General features: G+C 39.8%; 1 protein-coding gene and 1 long non-coding RNA gene across 2 annotated transcripts; both read left to right on the top strand.

Annotated features, from left to right (window-relative positions):
- Positions 1 to 5549: 5549 nt before the first annotated feature.
- Positions 5550 to 16597, top strand: LOC308700647. Its single transcript, XR_014031330.1, has 3 exons — positions 5550 to 5633; positions 6157 to 6222; positions 16374 to 16597. It is a non-coding gene; the product is annotated as an uncharacterized lncRNA (long non-coding RNA).
- LOC308701260 (uncharacterized protein) lies at positions 13796 to 14940 on the top strand (the record flags this gene model as incomplete). Its single annotated transcript, XM_081383458.1, has 3 exons — positions 13796 to 13900; positions 14049 to 14141; positions 14638 to 14940. 3 exons carry the CDS (start codon positions 13796 to 13798, stop codon positions 14938 to 14940), a joined length of 501 nt encoding a protein of 166 aa, XP_081239584.1.
- Positions 16598 to 19802: the final 3205 nt, after the last annotated feature.

Genomic DNA, 19802 nt, shown 5'->3' with positions numbered 1-19802 from the left:
CCCCGCTAAACGCCAGGCTAAGCGGCTCCCCTGAGATGGGCTGCACAGAGATGGCGATCAGTTCTTCACAGGAGATGGTAGCAGGGCCACTCCTTCCCCCGGTGGAGGGCCGGGGGAGAATATTTTGTTCTCCTTTCCCCGCTGCTCGCCCCAGGGCGGGCAGCACCCCAATCTGGTTAAAGAATGAACTGACACACCCATCTCTGAGCCATCCCTGGCAGAGCAGGCCCCCGTGGAATGCTGGTCCTTCCCTGGCTTCCTCTGTCAGGATGCGGCAAATGACCGTGCCCCCACACCGGGACGCTACGCCTCCCACGTCCGGGCCAGTCATTCCGCCTCGCTGCCTCATCGAGGGTACGTCTGTGGTTCACATGACCCCACTGGTTCAGTTCTTGGGAGCTTGGCTAGAGCTTCCCAACCTGTCCCGCTGGGTCGCGACAGCCATCAGGCTCGGCTATGCGATTCAGTTCGCACTGTCTCCTCCCTGCTTCCGGGCTCACTCTCGAGACCAGGTTTGCGAACACAGGGATCTAGTGATCCGGCACCTAGCCCGTCTGGGCCTTCAGGTCAACTGGGAAAAGAGCAAACTCTCCCCCATGCAGAGGATCTATTTTCTCGGTATGGAAATCCACTCGGTCGTCATGTGCACACAGATTACGAGCAAACGAGCGCAGTCACTGCTGACAGAGACAGTTCGAGGGCAAGAGTGTGGTTCTACTGAAGTTATTTCAGAGGCTCCTGGGGCATATGGCATCCGCAGCCGCAGCTACGCAGCTACGCAGCTCGGGTTGCTTCATATGAGACCGCTTCAGCTCTGGCATCGTGATCGAGTCCCGAGGTGGGCATGGCAACTAGTTACTCAGACCTGGCGTCAGACCTTCACCCCGTGGACGAACCTCAGCTTTCTATAGGCCGGTGTGCCCTTAGAACGAGTTTCCAGGCATGTTGCTGTCTCAACAGATGCGTCCACCACGGGCTGTGGTGCCATGTGCAATGGACATGCTGCCGCGAGCTCCTGGACAGGACCCCAGCACCTTTGGCATGTCAGTTGCCTCGAGTTGCTGGCAGTAGGCTTGGCTCTGCACCGCTTCCATGCGTTGCTCAAGAACCAACACGTACTAGTCTGCTCAGACAATACTGCGACAGTAGCGTACATCAACCGACAAGGTGGTCTACGCTCCTGCCGTGTGTCACAACTCTCCTGCCACCTCCTCCTATGGAGTCAGAAGCATCTGGGGTCACTTTGAGCCATTTATATCCCAGGAGACCTGAATCGTGCAGCCGACGAGCTCTCACGGTATCAGCCTCTTCCTGGAGAATGGAGACTCCATCCCTAGATGATTCAGCTGATTTGGGAACAGTTTGGCGACGCACAAGTAGATCTTGATCTCGGTTTTGCTCCCTGACCGAGGCCATGCTTGGCATGGATGCACTGGCGCACAGCTGGCCAAGGGGCCTCTGCAAATATGCGTTTCCCCCAGTGAGCCTTCTTGCACAGACCCTGTGCAAGATCAGGGAGGACAAGGGACAGGTCATATTGGTTTCGCCTCATTGGCCTAGCTGGACCTGGTTCTCCGAACTAGTACTACCTCCCTGGATAATCCCTCTGAGGAAGGACCTCCTTTCTTAGAGATGGGTCACCCTCTGGCCCTCCGGTGGTGGCTACCATCACTTCCACTTGCATTGTCCACGACACATGCCTATGCATTGAAGTGGAACCTCTTCGTCACCTGGTGCTTTTCTCACCGAGAAGACCCCAGAAAATGCCAGATAAGTGTTGTCCTTTCCTTCCTGCAAGAAGTGTTGGAGTGAAGGCTGTCTCCCTCCACCCTCAGAGTGTATGTTGCCGCTATTGCCGCACATCACAACGCAGTTCAAGGTAAGTCTGTGGGGAGGGAGGAGACTGAATCCTCCTCACCCTCCTCTCGTACTCTCTTGGGACATCGCAGAGGTTCTGTCTGCCCTGCAGAGTGCTCCCTTCGAGCCTTTGCAATAAGTGGAGCTTAAGTTCCTGTCAATGAAGACAGCGCTCCTGTTTGCATTGGCCTCCATCAAGAGGGTAGGGGACCTGCAGGCATTTTCGGTTGACAAAGCGTGCCTGGAATTCAGACTGGCCATCCTGAGACCCCTGTCTGGATACGTGCCCAAGGTTCCCACCACTCCCTTTCGAGATCAGGTGGTGAACCTGCAAGCGCTGCCCTTGGAGGAGGCAGACCCAGCCTTGGCACTGCTCTGTCCAGTACGCGCCCTCCGTGCTTACGTAGACAGAACGCAGTGTTTCAGGACCTTAGACCAGCTCTTTGTCTGTCATGGTGGGAAGCTGAAGGGAAAGGCTCTCTCCAAGCAAAGGTTGTTTCACTGGATAGGGGAACGCCATTGCTTTGGCATACCAGCAGCAAGGTCGACTGTGCTCCCTTGGTGTGAAGGCACACTCCACCCGGAGTGTGGCTTCCTCTTGGGCTCTAACGCATGGCGCCTCGCTAACAGACATCTGCAGAGCTGCAGGCTGGGCGACACCTAACACATTCGCGAGATTCTACAATCTCCGAGTGGAGCCGGTATCCTCTTGTGTCCTCGCTCCAACTGGCTGGTAACTGGATCTGCTCAGGTGCCTTCGCTTGCTTGCCATTCCACTCCTCGAACTGGATACGTGCAATATTTTCCTCAGGTGAGCTTCCCCGAGAAGCCCTGAGTTCCACAGCCACCTTGCCACCCCTGGGATTGAAACATTCCACCCTGCGGGCTGGATACCCCAGTGTTCTTCCATATGCAGTCCACTCGCGGGTCATATGTGTATTCTGTAAGTTCCCCCTTTGGGCAGGCATTGTGTTGCATATTTCCACTGAGATATGCTTCCCAGTGTATCTTGGTATTCCTGTGTTAAGTAGGAGTCCTTCATCCGTGCTAGTCTCATGACAGGGAGCTCACACAGGCTAAGCCGAGACTTCCGAGAAAGTGTCCCTAGAGGACTAGAGGACTAGAGGACTTCACACAGTGTGAGCTGTGTGAGCTCGTGACAGGGAGCTCACACTTACGCAGGGCACTAGAAGACAGCCGAGGTGGCGTGATTAGACTGGGAACCCCATTCGTCATCACAACGTAACTTGTAGTGACCACAAAAGGGAACGTCTTGGTTATGGAAGTAACCCTCGTTCCCTGACTAGGGAACGGAGACGTTACATCTCCCTGCCACTTCCGCTGTACCGCTGGAATGCCTGAGTTCAGTCTCGGCTCCTCAGCGAGAACACATAACTGCATGTTGCCAGCGTACTTCCTTATATACCCACGAGGTGGGGCGGAGTTACGCTATGCAAATTCTGCAGACCCATGGCATTTCTTTGCCATTGGCTCGTTTTATAATACTCAAAGGTGAGAGGCTTTTTAAGCGAAACCCCATTCGTCGTCACGATGTAACGTCTCCGTTCCCTACTCAGGGAATGAGGGTTACATACATAACCGATACGTTTCTTGTCAAATTGAACTCTGATAGTTCTGAATAGAAATCATTATAGTTCATTATTGTTGGCATATCATAGTGACTCAACAAAAATGTGTTTTTTTTTTTAACAAGACAATTTAATCACCATTAAATTCCTGTAAAATTGCAATTTGTTGGAAGACTGTCGTAGATGTTTTGAATGGTCCAGACTGCTTTTATCTGCGGCAGAATCATGCATAGATAACACAGTACAGCTGTAGATCTGTTAATAGGAAACACCAAGTTGTGAGTTGTGAGCTTAGCCCAACTTTTCTGACTTAAAGGCCAAGAAAGAGGAACAGAATAATAGAAGCATATATCACTGTCACCACTTCACAGCCTCGTGATTGATGACTCCAAGCACTGGAGATCCTAACTTACAGCTCACTAATGTCCTGATTATGCCCACTACCCCATGTGACTGAACTCTGCTTCACTTTAGATTATTCAAATATCAACAAGCCTGCTCTCCTCCTCCAAATAACCGATGAGTTATCCTTAAGATGGCGTTAATAAAAGACCGGATGAGATTTTACCCAAGCGGAGCCGGCTTTCATGCAATCCATATGCTGTCACCACAAGCAGGAAATAAGAGTTGTCAAATTCCTTCATGTACGTGTCAAAACTCTATCATTGCATATGGGTGCAATGCATTAATCCGGCAAGGTTTAGCTCCCTCCAGCCTTGGTGTGTGAGACAAATGATTCAAGCAGAGCCTAACATCATCTGATATCTTGTAGGTCACGAAAGGCAATGCAAATGAAATTTACTTAACAGTGTTTACACTCAGGCTTCCTGTGACTTACTTAGCAATGTCTTCTGGTGGGCAATTAATATTGTGGAATATTTCCTTGTGCCATGCTGTTTCACTTTAAAAGTGAAGAGAAGCTCAAGAGAAGCATAACAGATCATGAGTCTTATCAGTAATAAGAAACACAAACTATGGAAACACAAGTAACATGACATATGAAGCTTAGACATGCAACAGGGAACACTAGGACGTGATGGGTTTATTTTGCAATAATGATTGACTGGTTCTACTTTATCCTGCTTATGTCCTCAGTACATGACTTCTAACCAAATAAATTAATAGATTACATGGATATGAAATACTGATTTGAGTTGAAATTATTTTATTATTTTACTTATATGACTTATCTTATAGCTTCTTCAATGAAAAACAGTCCATGATAACAAGAAAACACACTACTATGCTTAAGAGAGATATAACCAGTTTAGATGGAAATGATCTCAATCTGACTAGCTGAAGACGTTACTGTAGCTTTACTGATTAAAAGACATGGTACATCCTTGAAAATAGATTCCAGCACAGCGCTACAACCAAAATGACCCTTCACAATAGATGCTTTACAATGAACTCTATTAAAGAGCTACATATGCAATTTATCTGTTCAATAAAATACCTTACTCATCTGTTTTGTAATAAAAATGCCATCTTGTAAGCGTTGCTTTTACAACACTTCAAATCCCACAGTTCTCGCCATCTCCGAAAAGCCAAGCCAATCTTGCACTGTAACAAATTTCTGTAGTTTTCACAGCATTATTACTGTAAAATGAGCAAATGCTTACTGTAAAACCTGTATACAGCATGTTACTGTAGATCTGCAAAGCATCATGGTCAATTTTCAATGGCGGGTAAATTCTACAGTAAAAATATTATTTCTGTGAATCACAATACAGCAATTTCTTTGCCATGCAGCTGAAAAGCTACGAGATTCCACACTTTTATTGGAATTTTAACTTCAGAAAGGTAACTTTGCTGATTTATTTCCAGTTTACTCTTGTAAAGTTACCTATTTGTTCAACTTTAAGAGTGCACCAAGTAAACGAGCGTCACACTTCCTAAACTCGTGTTTGTGTGCATTTTATATGTATATATATTTGCACATAATTTCGATAGATTTTCTAATCTGGCAACATTCGATAACGTCATAATGAATAAAAATTAAATTGGAATTGTGTATGTGTATGTGATGTATTTGTTGGCGCGCTAGACTGAAATTTGATCCCCATACGCTTGGATATTTCTCTTGCCTGCTAACGTCAACTGAACTGTCACCGCCGCGCCGACGACACCGCGTCCAGAGCAGTGAAGCCAGCCGAGTCGCTGACTCGACAGAAAACGCAGCTAGAGGTAAGATAACACATTTTTCATAGGATCATGATTTTTCTGAACTTCATCGAAGGTCAAACTGCAGAAACGAGATTGTTGATAGCCTAATTTGAAGTGCCATTCCTTCAAATGTCCTTCACATGTGGGAGCATAGGCGTATACTGTAAAGATTTGTCTTATCTGGCAACATTACATTTGATTTATAACGTCTTCAATTTGATTAAAGAGTAACGTGTAGCCTTGTTGAATAAAATTAACTTGTAATTGTGTATTTGATGTATGTGTTGGCGCGGTAGCCGTTTGAATAATCTCACTCGTTTTTTTTTTTTTTTTCATGCTTGCTAATGCTAACGTTGCCGCCTGAAGAATCAGACATTTAAGCGGGCCGATTCGAAAGTTTTATTCATGACTCGTGGAAGCATAATAATATACTCGCATTGTATTAAGATTTTTCGAGATCTTACTAGTTCATTTATTTACCATTTATTGTACTTGTGATTTTTAAAAGTGTTTTTTTTTTTTTCCTGTTTATTTTGTGTTACAGGAAACTTCCACCCAAGCAGATGTTACCAGATTTCCCTGCCAAGCACTCCAAGGCTCATCATGCTCGGTAAGATCACGGCACTAAACATACACAATTAGGGATGTCAACGATTAATCGACGATCGATTAATTGTCGATAATACATTTAATCGATAGAACTTATCGATCATCGATTAATCAGGTCTTCGTGCGCGGCGCGCTGCTCAACCGCGAAACATGTAAAGCGAGCGCGCCGGAGTTATGTTTGGGACCATTTTACACCTTCATCATCATGTAAGTTTGCGTGTGCATTCGCAGCCTTTTGTTTTGTTCAAATGTAAGTTGTAATACTGTTTATTTTGTGTATGCCTATCTATATCTGATTTATCTCATATTGGATGCATTTGGTTAAGAACACTGTAGTAAAGCGTCAGCTTCAGCGCGCGCAGCTCAAACGGCAGTGCACGACTAATAATGACTATTGGGACTGTAATATTACATAACATTATAAAGAGAACAATACTGTAATAAAACATTGTGAATTATTTGGGTTTAGTTGCCGTGTCGCGTTGCTCCAGGAAGAGCGCGTCCACAACATGAGTAGTTCTGAATGAATGGCACGTAACTTAGTTCAAGTTCACTTGTGCATGAATTTGCGTCATTTTGTGCAGATATAATTTGTAATATTATGTTTATTTTAAATATATCTGATTAATCTCATATAGGATGCGTTTCTTTTAGATAAATAACGTGCTAGCAAAGTGCTCCAGTTTAACGGTTGCAGATTCATTCAGCGCGTGCAGTTGTTCCAGGAAGAGCGCGTCCACAACAGTCACACATTCTAGCGCATATGAGGCGGCGTTGGTGACGCGTTGTATTAGTAGTTATATTTGATTATTAAATAATTAATTTAATTATCAATCACATCGAAACATTTTACAATCCTACTAGCCCTTTATTTATATTTAAAGCCATTCTAATTGATTTGGTGAGGAACATTAGCATTTGCAGACCCTGTCATGCTGTTGGCCACATGCCACTGCAGTTGATGCATATCGCAGTGTTAAGGCTAACGATTAATCGATTAATTGATCGTTAATTTAAACGACGATCGATCATGGGAATTTGTGAAAATTGACATCCCTATACACAATAGATCCCAATTTTAAGTGTATAAGTATATTAAGTGTTAAGTATATTTTTTTTATCGATTCACTGTGTGTGAACAAAGTTTTACGTCATCTTGCACTTAGATTCCAAAGTGTTAAAGTGGCGTAATATCCAGAATGGGTATAAGAGACATGAGACTGAACACACTGAAAAGCTTTTGCACTGCTCATATGCTAAGAGAGAGATTAGACAATAGAGCTGCACGATTCATCTTCAAAGACTGTGATCTCGGTCATCAAGACCTTTCCATTCGTCTGTCTATTAAACTTTGACAAAATCATATCACAACATTCAAATCTGTGTTGGCGCTACCGTTGACCCAGAGAGAGAAATGTTAGTCATGAAACAGCTTCACAAACAGTCTTTTAAATAAATATCATACATTAGAATTTATCCAGAGGTAAGCACTTATTTGTTATTGATATATTTTTGACTAGGAATAGGAACAAATATTTGAGTAGTCATTCTTTAACTACCTACCCGACTAGTAAAATAATTCTCAAAGTGTTTATTTGGGTTTATATGGACTGTTGTGTAATTGTTAAACATCAAACTTTTATTTTTTATTATTAACTTTTGTACCATTTGCATGGTGAGTTAAAATAAAAGTTTTATGTCTAACAATTATTTAAAAATATATTCAATTTTAAATATTTATTTAAAAGACTGTTTGTGAAGCTGTTTCATGACTAACGTTTCTCTCTCTGGGTCAACGGTAGCGCCAACACAGATTTGAATGTTGTTTTATGATTTAGTTTAATAGACAGACGAATTGAAAGGTCTTGATGACCGAGATCACATTCTTTGAAGATGAATCGTGCCGCTCTATTGTCTAATCTCTCTCTCAGCATATGAGCAGTGCAAAGGCTTTTCAGTGCGTTCAGTCTCATGTCTCTTAAGAAAGTGGCTAACTTCTTTCAACCTCATCTACAAGCAAGGACAAAAATAAAGCAATTGAATTTGAATTGGTATCGATTCTGGAATAAAAAAAATTAAAAAAAAGATTTTAGAATCTACACGATAGCTAGGTTAATCGATTTTTCTCTCCAAGCCCTAATATATAAAATGTGTGTTTTAAGTAAGCATTTTGCACTGTAAAAAATAATTCAAGGGATCTGTTACCACTACATAATTTAATACATTGTTGTAAATTAAAAAGTCTAAATTGTTAATTTGATTAAACCTTTTAAGTTGCCAGCATTATTTTAATGAGTTGTCATGACAGAATAATGTTGATAATTACATCAACTTAAAAATGTTTGTAATTTAAAAATAAATATATGTGTTAATTAGTTTAAAACAATATTTACTTTGTAGCAACCCAATGAAATTGGCTTGATAACTTAATTTTTCCACACCATTTGAGTTCAGGATTTCAAAGCCCCTCCCCCACTTAACGAGCAAGGAGCAAGTTCAGACATGTTTTAGGCTGACCAGAATGACACAAAGAACGTTTCAAGGTGAGTAATCTGAGTTTTATTTCATTTACAAATAAATTCTCTCCATTTAACTAGAGGTTTAGCTACACCTGGTAATATAGTTGATGTTAGCAGTATAATTTGACCAGGATGGCAGTGGATAAGAATGTAAAAAACGGTTTCATTGAAAAATATGCTCAGCCAGAGAGGGAATTTCATTTGTGCTGTAAGTAGGAAAATAATTTAATGCACAGCCACATTTTTAAAAATCTGTCGTCATTCACACATCTCTGTAAAAAAGATAGTAGAGGCAGTGTTTTTTTTTTTTTTTTTTTTTTTTTTTTCTTTGCTTTTTTTAATACAGTGTGTTTTTGTGTTAGTACAACCTGCAGAAAGAGATATTCTGGATTTTGGTCACTGTTGTTATGTAACCTAAAATTTGTATTTTATTTTCCTACACTTAAAGGCATACAGTAAATTACAGTTAAATTATCATTTAGTGAATCTTCTGGCATCAATTACGAATATCTACTGGTTGCTGAGAATAGCATGAACAGTTAATGCAAATGTACTATGACATTCTAGGCTGATCAGTATTTTTTTTTAAGTTGGCCCTTATCTAAAAATGGGTTTGGGGTGTAAAATTTGTAAATTTGAAACCAAAACACAAATAGCGTTGCTAAAACATTACAGGCTATACCATGGTCATGGTGGGCAACCACTGCCATGCCTTTATCAAGACTGTTTTTGTTCTTTCAGAACATGGGGTAGCCTTAGATCACATTTATCAAGACATCACTCAAAGGGAACTCAGGAAAGATTCAGATCTGCAGAAAGTATCTCTTTTACCTGTCCTTGTTGCAATGCCAAGACAATCTCCACAGAAAGAGAATTATTTGAACACCTGGGTCGGCATTTGAAAAAACATGAGACTGTCATCTGTGTATTTCAGAACTGCAATTTCAGCACTAATATTTATGGTACATTTGCTTCCCACAGAAGCCGAAAACATACTCCTCACTCTTTGACGGACTTCAAGGAAGACATAATAAAAAGGTTTGTAAGTTCAGCCAACACAGATCAACACAGTGATGTGGAAATTCAAGATAGGGAGCTGCCTGATGATGGTCAAGATGATGATAATGATGTGAGAGTTCTGCCAAACCACATTGAAAAAATGTTGGCTTTGTTGTTTCTAAAACTTGAGAGCACTTTTAATGTATCTAACAGGTGTATTGACGAGGTTGTTGAAGAGTTAAATTTCATATCTCATTCAGCATCAGGACCCATCATCAAACGCATTTTACAGTCCTGCTTGAGGAAACATAATTGTGAGATTGATGAATCTGTTGTGTCAGACATGGTGACAGAGCTGTGTGATGCAAATCCTTTTACCTCTGCCCTGAGTAGCAGTGGTCCCCTTTCTTCTGCCTACAAGAGAAGGTCTTATTATATAGAGCAGTTTGATGTGGTGGAACCAGTGGAGTATGTACTAGATAGGGAAGAAAATAGAAGCTTCCAGTATGTCCCCATTCTGAAGTCATTGCTTCAGGTTTTGAGTCAGAAAGAGATCCGGGATTTAATCTTAATAAACAGAGAAGCTCAAAGTAACAGTGAAACTAAGTACAGGGCGTTTTCTGATGGCATTTACTACAAAACAAATGAGTTGTTTTCTGCAGAAGATCCTACGATTGCTATTATTCTCTATGTTGATGACTTTGAGATATGCAATCCTCTGGGAACATCAAGAAAGAAACACAAAGTGACAGCTGTGTACTGGGTGTTAGCTGATGTTCCTGCACTGCTCAGATCTTCACTGACCTCCATCTTCTTAGCAATTCTCTGCAAGGCTGATGATGTTAAGAGATTTGGTTATAGTACTGTACTTCAGCCACTGCTCAAGGATCTTGTGAGCTTGGAGGAGGAGGGCCTGTATGTTCCAGCATTAGGCAAAATAGTCAAAGGAACAGTGTTTTGTGTCGTGGCAGATAATCTTGGGGCACATTCCTTGGGGGGATTTGTTGAAAATTTCTCCGGTTCTTACATTTGCAGATTTTGTCAGGGTGATAAGTCAAAGTTTCAGGTAGAAGAAGTCAGAACAGGGGCATTTCCTCTCAGAACTAAAGAACAGCATGAAATGCATATCCAGGCTGTGGAGGAGAATACAGACTTGACTCATGTCTATGGAGTCAAGAGGCACTGTCCACTTACGAAGAATCTAAAGCATTTCAACGTTTTATCAGGATACCCTCCTGATGTGATGCATGATTTGTTTGAGGGTATAGTCCCCCGAGAACTGGCTCTCTGTCTTCAAGTATTTATCAAAAATAAATACTTTACTCTTGATGAGCTCAACAAAGCCATTCAAAAGTTTCCGTACAAATGGTCAGACAAGACTGATGCTCCACAGCAAGTCCCTCTGAATTTTGCAACAAAGAAAAGTGTTGGAGGGAATGCACATGAGAATTGGTCTTTGTTGAGATTCCTGCCCCTCCTCATTGGATCAAAAATTCCTGAGGGTGATCCAACATGGGAAGTACTTCTAGTGCTCAAAGACATAGTTGAGCTAGTTGTAAGCCACGTTCACACAGAAGAGACGATTTGCTACCTGGACAGTAAAATCTCTGAACACAAACACAGATTGCTCCAGGTTTTCCCAGAGGAAAAACTAATACCCAAACACCATTTTCTGGAACATTATCCAGAGTTGATCAGAGCCTATGGTCCACTAGTGTTACTGTGGACTATGCGGTTTGAAGCCAAACACAGCTTTTTTAAGCGTGTTGTCAGGCACACACAAACCTTTCGAAATATTCTGCTTTCACTCTCCATGAAGCATCAGCTGATGATGGCATATAACCATCATGATTCTAGTGTTGTAAAACCCATCTTACACTCCACAAATCTGGCTACTGTAGATGTTACTGTGCTAAGAGAAAACATCCAGAAAGCACTGCATGCTAAATTCCCTGATGAAAGACATATTCAGATAGCCAATACAGTGTGTTACAGTGGCACAAAGTATGTAATTGGAATGGTTTTGGCTAATGGCTCGACAGGTGGTCTGACCGATTTTGGAGAGTTGATCCAAATAGTTGTTGTTAAGGGCACTCTTGTATTCATTCTGAAATCCTTGATTGCATGGTCAGTTGAGCATCTCAGGAGCTATGTTCTTGAGAAAACAGACACTGTGAAAGTGCTAGAGCCTGCAGAGCTGTCTGATATGTTCCCTTTATCACCTTATGTATTTAGTGGAAAGAGCATTGTAACCCTGAAACGCTACATTTATGTTACTTAGATTGCCAACAAAACCTTGACTTGTCAAATTCAGAAGTCATAGTTGGAACAAAAAGCCACTTTATCACTTTTTCACAAGGATTAAGCCTGTTAGCATAGCCACTTACTTTTCAATACGATTAACATGCAAGAAACAAATACAGTCCAACAGCAAAGTCTGTTATATGGATGGTCCCCCAGTTATTGCTTGTGCAGACTTTGTATTTTCATTTAAAAGAACAAACTAACGAAAAAAATAGTGTGGTGTAATGACCTTGCATTGAGCAGAGCCTCTACAACTCTGGGGGAACATTGCATTGTATTCTTACTGACATTTGTTGTTATTTTGTGTATTACAGATAATGTCGCAACCAGCTCATCTCCGAGTGATTCTTTCAGACCATGATGTTCAAAAACTGACATTACCTTCTGGAGTCCCCAGAACAGTTGAAGAACTTGAGTCAGTTGTTCGAGATACTTATGGGATTTCTGTGAATTTCTGTTTGCATTACAAGGATGTTGATTTTGGCAATGATTTTTTTACCCTGCTTTCAACTTCCGATATCAAAGACAAAGACACAATCAAGGTTGTGTATGTCCTGGAACCCCCGACTGTAACTTTGACTTTAACAGATATAGACGGCTCCTTCACAAGTAATGATTGTCCCTCTCAGCCTTTCAATGATGCGTCCTCATCTGTGACCTCCAATGACACATTGCCTGTTTCTTCAGAATCGACTTCAGAAAACCTAACCTATCGGTCAAAGGGTTGGCCCTCAGAATTTCCAATTCCCCGTTTCTCTTCCAGTACAGAGATACTGCTTCAGTCAGGCAATGAAAAATACAGGTGTTCTGGGACTCGTCTTGATACAAAGGATCTTGTTTCAATGCTTCCAGACATTCTAGGAAAATTAGCTGAAGTCATTTTTGAATACACTGCATACCCATCAAGTGCTCACTTAAGTCAGGTAGCGGAGGCCCTGATCCAAAAACATCCCTGCCTCATAGAACCAGGGTCATTCAATGGTTACTACGGCTGGATTCAACGACTGAAATACAAGATGAACAATTTTAGATCAAAACTTAGAGGAATTGGCTGTCCAGAAACTGTGGTGAACTCACTCAAGCGAAAACCAGCAGATGACCAGACTCCTGCTAAAAATGTTAAAAAGCCTAAAAAGGCTGAAGTTAATTACTTGCCACCTCATCCTCAAGGTGAAAGCAGTCTGAGTTTGGAGCAAGAGAGAGTGAACCTTTTGCATGAAGTGACAAAAAAGAACAATTTCCAAGTTGTTGCTGAGAAAATGGGCAAGACATTCTCTCTTCGCAGACAAGAAATAATTTACAACACCCCTGAAATCAGGGATGTCATGGAGCGCTGGCCTGCGTTATCAGATGCTGCACATGTAAGTTTTGTTCTCTCTTTGGAAGCGAAAAGAGTTTTGACTAGAGTTTTGATTGTTTTCCCCATCTTCAGAAAGCTATTGTTTCAGAACTTTACCAGAAAATCACCTTGAAATTAATTAAACAGGCTGCAGAAAATTCATCACCGTTGACATTAAGTTCACTATTTAATTTTAAATTTGTAAATAAACAACACAGAGATTGCAAACATAGTATTAATTGATGTTGCATTGAAAAAGTACTGAGAACAGGGCTGAACACAGTATTATTTAATGTATAAGAACATATTACATGTAATTTGATGTTACATATGAAATGTTCTAACATTCCTGGTTTATACAGATAAATGAAGAATTCAAGAGAATAACCACTGTAAGTCTTGAAGCCACCTTTATGGCCAAACTTGACAAGTGTACCCCAAAACTGATGGACCTGGCCTCATCAAAGGGAGGAGCTAAAGCAGAAAGAATCAGAAAGATCAGGGACATGCTTCTCGAGGTATTGTAAATTATTTAGACCATCACACTAGAATAATTTAGATTTGTGTTTAAAATGTCAAGTTGTTGTCATTCACCTGTTCAGATTAAAGTATATTTATTTACTGTTGGCAGTTTCTCTTTATTCTTTTTTCATTTTTATTAAATAGCACAATACAATTGAAGTACGGAGAGAAGTAGCTATCCGCTGCCTTGTTGTCTACCTTGGAGAGAAAGAAGAGGACCTTTTCAAGGAGTTTGCTGTGAGTATTACAACATCTTGAAAATACAATGAAATCTTCACTTGGCAGTGTAAACACACAGGACAACAACGTGCTCCTGCACTGCTCTCTTTCAGTTTAAATTTTAGGTATATTACACTGGCAACACACTGGGTCTAGGTCAGTGATAGCATAACAATGGGCTATTTAGTTTAATAAAGAGATGTATGGAAAAAGAATTGTAAAAATGTGTATGGCTGTTGCTTTTCACTTAACCATTTGAATTATTTCATGAAACTTACTATTATTTTTATAATAAAATATTTTTGATCGTTACTTATTGATGCAACCTATTTTGGCCATTTGATTAACTAGGTGCATGGTCATTTAAAAAAAAGGTTAAAATAGAGTTAAAGTTAAAATAGAACAAAGTTTCCAGTGATTAACTGAATTAAGTAAGATTAACTTAAAAAATCAGCAATAATTATCCAATTCATTAGCTCTAACATGCTATCTATATTTTATTTTGCTTTACAAGAACACACAAGAGTTTGAGGAAGACATTGAAAGGCAAGTGATGACAATTGCCATCATCGGTGATCAACCTACTTCAGGATTTGACCACAAGACGGCAACCATTGTGGTTGAGGGCATCAAAATCCTGAATGGAATGGATATCTCAAGGTGCTGTGCTCTGCTGATGGGCATAATATATGCTCTGAATCTTATTTACCCCAAGGAACTGAAATATACCTGTGAAGTGTTTCAGAAGCTGTTTCTTGAACTTGATGGACTGAAACCCAGTGCAAAAGTAATGCGTCTGAAGAACAGTATTTTCTGAAATCTCTACTTGTTCCAGAAGAAAATTTGATCACTTTTTTTTTTTTTTTTTGTAATTTGAAGTCTACTGTAGGCTGATCTTTGTGTTATATTTCATACTGCTTGAGAAACTGAGGTTTATATATGAACAGTATTTTCTGAAATCTCTACTTGTTCCAGAGGAAATTTTGGTCACTTTTTTTTTTTTAATTTTTTATTTGAAGTCTACTGTAGGCTGATCTTTGTGTTATATTTCATACTACTTGAGAAACTGAGGTTAATATATGAAGAGTATTTTCTGAAATCTATACTTGTTCCAGAGGAAATTTTGTTAACTTTTATTTATTTATTTATTTTTGTTATTTGAAGTCTACTGTAGGCTGATCTTTGTGGTAATTTCATACTGCATGAAAAACTGAGGTTAATATATGAACAGTATTTTCTGAAATCTATACTTGTTCCAGAGGAAATTGTTTTTTTTTTTTTGTAATTTGAAGTCTACTGTAGGCTGATCTTTGTGTAGCCTATATTTCATGCTGCTTGAAAAACTGAGGTTAATATATGAATGTCAGTAGCATTTATATATGCTTGTTTGTGACAGTAGCAATCTTAGCTGTTTGAAAAATGGGGTTTACTGTGAAGAAATAGTTTTAAAATGTAAAGTTTTACAGATTGTTTGACACTGTGGAAAAATATGTAAATGCCAATAACTTTGCTGTGTTGGAATTTATTCATTGTGATGGCATAGCTGAGTATGCATACAAATGTTTTAAAGGTAAATCTGTAGGGCCAGTTTGTTTATAATTTGTGGGGAGCACACATTTTTATTTTGTAAATTGTGCAAAGTGCAACATTTTCAAAACTCAATTTTTGAAACTGCAGTTCAAAATAATAAAAAAAAGTTAACTAACAAAATTGTTGTTGAATGAATTAATTTCATACAAGCAACTAAATGAATGAACAAAAACATGAAGAAAAAAAAGTAATTAAAGTAACTTAATTTTGTATAGGTTGTGAACTTGAAAACTTGCATTTATAATTATGGTAATTAAGTACATAACACTGAATTTATTTTAAAATTTATGTAAAAAAATAGTTGGAAAAACTTAATTTTTTCAAGTACTCAACTTAAAAAAATAGAGTTTATGCTACTTAAAAAATTCCTCTGTCTAAAGAGTAAAAGGTCATTTGTCTAATTCAATATAGTTTGTTGGCTGAACTTAATGTTATTAGAAGTTGTCATAACGCAAATATATTGATGCAAACTGTTGCGTTGATTTTTTTTGTTTGAACTACACAATATTTTTTAGAGTGTGGTTTATAGAGAAGTGGACATTGTATTACATGTTGATTGGCTAAATCAAACGATCCAATCAAACTTTTATATATATTGTCATCAACCCATCTGTCTTGCTTATAAACTTTTCCATTAATAATTAATTTCTTCCACTGCAGGGTAGAAGACTCCAGCCCAGGACGTTGACTAGTTTAGGCCCCCCCGTTTTGAAGGAAAATACAGTTCTGGGAGAAAAACAACATTCAGGGACTAAATTCTACTGTTTGAAATCCTGCTGTTTTAAAATAATTTAATTTGTCTTTTATTCATTCTAATTTTAACCAAACATTTTAATACATTTGAACAGGATTGATTTGCATGTTCCGAAAAGTGTTGTTGCATACAAAACTAAATGAAATGTTAACAGAAAAATGTTTACCTATTGAAAAAAAAATGTTTTTTTTTTTGCTATTTATTTTATGAATTTTGAAATTTAAAGTGTGAAAAGTTGTCAATAAATGGCATTTTTGTGATAAAAACAGTGTCTTCATTTTACAGTACACAAAATTAATGCAGTAATCCCTATTACAGTAGTAAAATTTGTGAGGTGATGAAACAGTACTGTGATTATTACTGTAAAAAAGTATTTACAGTATTTTTAAAGTTACTGTAATTAAGTTTACAGTAAGCATACTGTGAAATGAACTACAGCAACTTACTTGCTAATTGCTGCCAGCAAGTTGCTGTAAATTTCACAGTATTCTTTTTACAGTGTGATTGTATCAATTTGATTCGATTAATTTTATTACCAGCTTTTTGCAAGCAAAAGCTCCTCTGTTCGGTGTGTTTTTTATTTTATTTTTAAACAGGTGATTCCCGGAGATTCGAGATTTAGCGTACTACAATGTCAACCTTTCGTGCTTGTTGTGACACCTAACCTATGCCACTCCCACATACGTCAAAGTAGCTGAAGCAAATTGTCTCTGTTTTGTTCTACTGGGTTCTCTCTTATCCAGCTCTTTGTATCTGTCAATGACCATTTTGTTATTTTTCCAAACAAAGTTTTTGTATACAAATGCAGTTTAGAGGTCAATTTACAAAAATATTTGACTACACACCACATCAAATAAAAAAATAACCAGCATACATTTATAACAGTATGAAAAGTTTCTGGAGCCATTTCAATTCTAACGACATTAAATTTTTATTAGTATTCTGTATAACGACATTCATCTCTTTATGTGTGGGAGGACTTACAATTATGATTAATGACTGCACACTGATATTACTGTGTAAATGATAGAGCCAGGAAAGAGTGGGAGAGAGAGAGAGAGAGAGAGAGAGAGAGAGAGAGAGAGAGAGAGAGAGAGAGAGAGAGAGAGAGAGAGAGAGAGAGAGAGAGCAGAGGAGACAGAGAGAGGAAGGCAGTGCATAAAAATGGCACCTTACTCACAAGTCACAAAATCTGACCTCAAAATGAAAGAGAAGTCAGCCCAGTGCTATAGACAGCTTGTTAACCCTTTAAGGTACTACTCAACCGTTTGGTAGACCCCACTTTAAGTCACTATATTTAATTGAAAAATGCATCAAGCTTAACTCAACCTGAATGAGTCATCTCTATTGTTTGGTGTAGTTGTGCAATGCTAAAAAAATCCACTAGATGGCGCTGTGTCTGTGAGCAGCATGCCTTTTTATTGTTCCTTCAAACAGCATGTGACACAGCAAAAATTTACTCATCCTTTGATGACGCATATCGGCGGGACTTTTAAAGGTAAAACTATTTTGTTGACATATTATCGTTTCAGAGGAGATGTTAAACAGAATTATGTAACTTAATTAAACAAAAATAAGTCTTATAAGGGTCAAATAATTTTTTCAAAAAATGCTCTACCAAACGGTTGAGTAGTCCTTTTAGGGTAGAGAAGTTAGCTAATGTTGGTAAAATTAGCCAATGTTGGTAAAATTAGCTAATGTTGGTAAAATTAGCTATTTACAATGAACAAAAGGGTTAGTGTTGGTAAAATGATACATTTGATATTATTAAATTACATATTTGATGAGAAATATTTGATCAATATAGTATATAGTATCAATATAGTATCTCATGGGCTCAAGATACTATCTCGTGGGCTCAAGAAAGTAACTCGTGGCCTCAAGATAGTAACTTGTGGGCTCAAGGTAGTAACTCGTGGCCTCAAGATAGTATCTCGTGGGCTCAAGATAGTAACTCGTGGGCTCAAGATAGTAACTCGTGGCCTCAAGATAGTAACTCGTGGGCTCAAGATACTAACTTGTGGCCTCTAGATACTAACTCGTGGGCTCAAGGTAGTAACTCGTGGCCTCAAGATACTGTCTTGTGGCCTCAAGATAGTAACTCGTGGCCTCAAGATAGTAACTAGTGGCCTCAAGATAGTATCTCGTGGCCTCAAGATAGTATCTCGTGGCCTCAAGATAGCAACTCGTGGCCTCAAGATAGTATCTCGTGGGCTCAAGATAGTAACTCGTGGGCTCAAGATAGTAACTCGTGGCCTCAAGATAGTAACTCGTGGCCTCAAGGTAGTAACTCGTGGGCTCAAGGTAGTAACTCGTGGGCTCAAGGTAGTAACTCGTGGCCTCAAGATACTAACTCGTGGCCTCAAGATACTAACTCGTGGCTTCAAGATACTAACTCGTGGCCTCAAGATACTAACTCGTGGCCACAATATACTAACTCGTGGCCACAAGATACTATCTCGTGGCCTCAAGATACTAACTCGTGGCCTCAAGATACTAACTCGTGGCCTCAAGATACTAACTCGTGGCCTCAAGATACTAACTTGTGGCCTCTAGATACTAACTCGTGGGCTCAAGGTAGTAACTCGTGGCCTCAAGATAATGTCTTGTGGCCTCAAGATAGTAACTCGTGGCCTCAAGATAGTAACTCGTGGCCTCAAGATACTAACTCGTGGCCTCAAGATACTAACTCGTGGCTTCAAGATACTAACTCGTGGCCTCAAGATACTAACTCGTGGCCTCAAGATACTAACTCGTGGGCTCAAGGTAGTAACTCGTGGCCTCAAGATACTATCTTGTGGCCTCAAGATAGTAACTCGTGGCTTCAAGATACTAACTCGTGGCCTCAAGATACTAACTCGTGGCCTCTAGATACTAACTCGTGGGCTCAAGGTAGTAACTCGTGGCCTCAAGATACTATCTTGTGGCCTCAAGATAGTAACTCGTGGCCTCAAGATAGTAACTGGTGGCCTCAAGATACTAACTCGTGGCCTCAAGATACTAACTCGTGGCCTCAAGATACTAACTCGTGGCCTCAAGATACTAACTTGTGGCCTCTAGATACTAACTCGTGGGCTCAAGGTAGTAACTCGTGGCCTCAAGATACTGTCTTGTGGCCTCAAGATAGTAACTCGTGGCCTCAAGATAGTAACTCGTGGCCTCAAGATACTAACTCGTGGCCTCAAGATACTAACTCGTGGCTTCAAGATACTAACTCGTGGCCTCAAGATACTAACTCGTGGCCACAAGATACTAACTCGTGGCCACAAGATACTAACTCGTGGCCACAAGATACTATCTCGTGGCCTCAAGATACTAACTCGCGGCCTCAAGAT

This window comes from Scardinius erythrophthalmus (assembly GCF_964197995.2).
Source record: "Scardinius erythrophthalmus genome assembly, chromosome: 13".
Lineage (NCBI taxonomy): Eukaryota > Metazoa > Chordata > Actinopteri > Cypriniformes > Leuciscidae > Scardinius > Scardinius erythrophthalmus.
The sequence above is the reverse complement of the archived record's forward strand: the minus strand, read 5'-3'. Positions and strand labels throughout refer to the sequence as shown.